We start from the raw sequence: 3150 nt of genomic DNA on the forward strand, positions 1-3150 counted from the left end.
AAATTAGTTTTAAAAGATAGAATTTTAAGATTTTATTTACAAAAGAAATAAAAACTACTTTAGGTTGGTAAAATAAATAATTAAATCTCATTTAACTCACAAAATACGATATGAAATAATTGTAACTTATAAATACGAAAAAATTTGTAACAAATTAAATATATAATAAGTAAAATTTTAAAATTAATAAAAAATATCATCTATTAAATAGGTAGAGACACGAAAGACGTGTGAAGATTGGATGTATCAAAATTATGTTTTTTATTGTTTTATTTTTTTTATAATTAGTATTTTTTGTCATCGTCACTACCGATGACTTTTCTGTAGAAACTAGAAAGCGAGTTCTTGACCATGTTTTTCATGTGCTTGAAACAAGGTCAATAGCTTGTGGTGATGCATCTGCTGCTTATGTGCCTTTCGAACTTGTACCTCTTTTTCAAGAAAGGACATTAAGATTTGGTGGAATAGTGACGTTAATTATTTACCATTAACTTCATGACAGGACTACATTAAAGTTAAATAAAAATTTAGACCAATTTAATACTTTAACGTTAAAAAAATTTTATTATTGTATTCTTAAAATGTGTCAATAACAACAAATTAACTAAATTTTTTTTTTACCAAAAATAGAAGACTCAAACTCGCAACCTCTTAATTGAGTATGGGGAGACTATGCCATTTGAGCTATTACTCATTGCTAACTAAATTCTTGTTTATATATGCATTTGCTTTCCTTTATCATCTTATTAAATATCCTAAACATGACGTAAGTTTTAAATTAATTTTTAAAATTAATTGTATGTATTAAAATAGTTACAAGAATCTAATTACATTAATTATGAAATTGGTAAAAATATATCAGGTTAATATCTAATTGATCATATTAGAGAGACAAAAAAAAATTAGTTTAAATAGTTTAAATTTATCTTATTTAATATTTATCTATTGCAAAGTATATTATATAAAATAAAAAATAATAAATTTTGACAAATTTGGACTAAATATTTTTGTTTTCTGAGATTTTTCGATATGAGTTGCTTAATAAAAAAAGTTGAGGAAATAACATAATCCAGTAGGATGAAGTAGATTGAGAATATAAAATCTAGTAGCAGATTAAACTACCACTACTCCACTATACACTGATAGTATAAGTATAAGCTCTGCTTGATTTCTTCGGTATATTTAATCAAAGCAATCATGGCTGCAATTCAGAAGCTACTGAACATTGCATTGCCCCCACTATCATTGGTGCTTCTATCCTCCTTCATGATACCTTTCCTTATCTTCAAGGTTCTTATTTATGTAAGGAAGCTGTTTCAAACCGATGAAAAATTGGAAAACAAGGTTGTACTAATCACCGGGGCAGCCTCAGGGATTGGCGAGGTTTGCTCCACTCTCTCTCTCTATATGATTGTTATATGTAGTTGCAGTTAATAAACCTTTGTTTAATTTATTTTGGAAAGCAACTAGCATATGAATATGGAAGGAGAGGAGCAGTTTTATCACTGGTTGACATTAGGGAGGACAATCTTGTAGTTGTGGCTGAAAAGGCCAGATCTCTGGGTTCTCCTGATGTTATCATCATCGCTGCTGATGTCTCAAAGCTCCAAGACTCTCGTCGTTTTGTGGATCAAACAGTTAATCATTTTGGACGATGTATGTATATATATGCGACTTTGTGCGTCCTATGCTAGCTATCATTCAATTTTCATTTTTATGATAGAATTGTATCAATTTGTGTATGTTGTCCGCAGTGGATTGTTTGGTGAATAATGCTGGAATTGGCAAGCCTTCAGGATTCAAAGATTGGAGTAATGCTTCTGAATTTACTTCAATTATGGTAATTAAGGCCATTCATGAAATTCTATCTATTCTATTCTATTTATATGGTTAGACATTAAATTAGTAATGTAAATTCACATTTCACATAGGACGTAAATTTCTGGGGATCAGTTTATGGCACTTTATGCGCAATCCCACATCTGAAAACAAGCAGAGGCAGGATCGTTGTGATTGCATCGGCTCTTGGACGGTTCCCTCTCCCAAGATTCAGTATCTATAGTGTAACCTTCCATTAACCAATGCAATATATATTATGAAATATGATTATAATTTTAGTGTTAATAATGGAAAGTGTAATTATTGATCGCTACTAAGCAGGCAAGCAAGGCAGCGATTATAAACTACTTTGAGACTCTGAGGATGGAACTTGGTTGTGCTATTGGCATAACAATAGTCACACCAGGTTTGGTCAAAACGGATCTGGGAGTAACTCTAATAAAGAAGGTTGGTGGTGAAATTGAATTGAATTGAATTCTCAACAGAGGCACTTAGTTCACAATAATGAATTGGTAGTTAACTGTGATATTTTTGCAATTAATATAGGAGCGTATAATGGAAATAATTCCAATGTTATCAGCATCTGAATTAGCAGAAAGCATAGTGAAAAGCGCATGCAGGGGAGATATGTACTTGACAGAGCCATCTTGGGTCAAGGTTTTGTTTCCTTTCAAGCTGCTTTATCCTCAACTAGTAGACTGGGCCTCACGCCTCTTCTTTGCGCTTTCCCCAAAAATAAATAATTCTGCAACAGAGCTGAAACCAGAGTAAAGTACTGTGTGATACTTCCGTTTGCTTAATTTCTTTTGCAGGTAAAAAAATTTGCATTAATTTAAAATAAGTTGATTACAATTATTGGTTACGAAGCTTTGTATGATTTTCGGACACTCTTCAAGTCAAGTAAAGCTAGCATGGTTACAGGCAAATTTTGCTAATTCATGAGTTACATGATTACTTGCTCTCTTTGTATGTGAGAATTGGCGAGAGTGAAGTCCGCAGTGTTCTTGACTCTTTCTCTAATTAGCTTCCCCACTTCTTTGCTTACTTAGTATAATTTGTATCAGACAAAAGCTTATATAATTTGTTCCACTTTCTTCTTTGTCGCACTTTGTTATTAATTATCTAAAAATATTATTCGTATACCAAAATCAGTCACTAAAATCAGCTACCAATATATTTGTGTATAAATATATGTGGTTTAATTTATTTTTAATGTATGTTTATATTCTAACATATATTTTATACTAATAAATGACTTTAATAACTAATTTCAGTGTCCACCAAGTATAGTCCTTAATTATCAGATAAAGC

General features: G+C 31.0%; 1 protein-coding gene across 4 annotated transcripts; it reads left to right on the top strand.

Moving 5' to 3' along the window:
* LOC107630834 (11-beta-hydroxysteroid dehydrogenase-like 4A) lies at positions 1074–2938 on the top strand. Of its 4 annotated transcripts, none has more exons than XM_021119217.1 (6): positions 1074–1330; positions 1480–1656; positions 1755–1840; positions 1932–2063; positions 2158–2286; positions 2386–2938. In XM_021119217.1, the coding sequence occupies exons 1-6, from the start codon at positions 1198–1200 to the stop codon at positions 2608–2610; spliced, it is 882 nt and encodes a 293-aa protein (XP_020974876.1). In that variant the 5' UTR covers positions 1074–1197; the 3' UTR covers positions 2611–2938. The 4 variants fall into 4 exon arrangements, with proteins under 4 accessions (XP_020974876.1, XP_016189573.1, XP_016189571.1 ...); XM_016334085.2 differs by having other exon boundaries at positions 1078–1383; positions 1464–1656; XM_016334086.2 differs by having other exon boundaries at positions 1080–1383; positions 1464–1656; positions 2161–2286.

This window comes from Arachis ipaensis, chromosome B03, assembly GCF_000816755.2.
Source record: "Arachis ipaensis cultivar K30076 chromosome B03, Araip1.1, whole genome shotgun sequence".
In the NCBI taxonomy this organism is placed as follows: domain Eukaryota; kingdom Viridiplantae; phylum Streptophyta; class Magnoliopsida; order Fabales; family Fabaceae; genus Arachis; species Arachis ipaensis.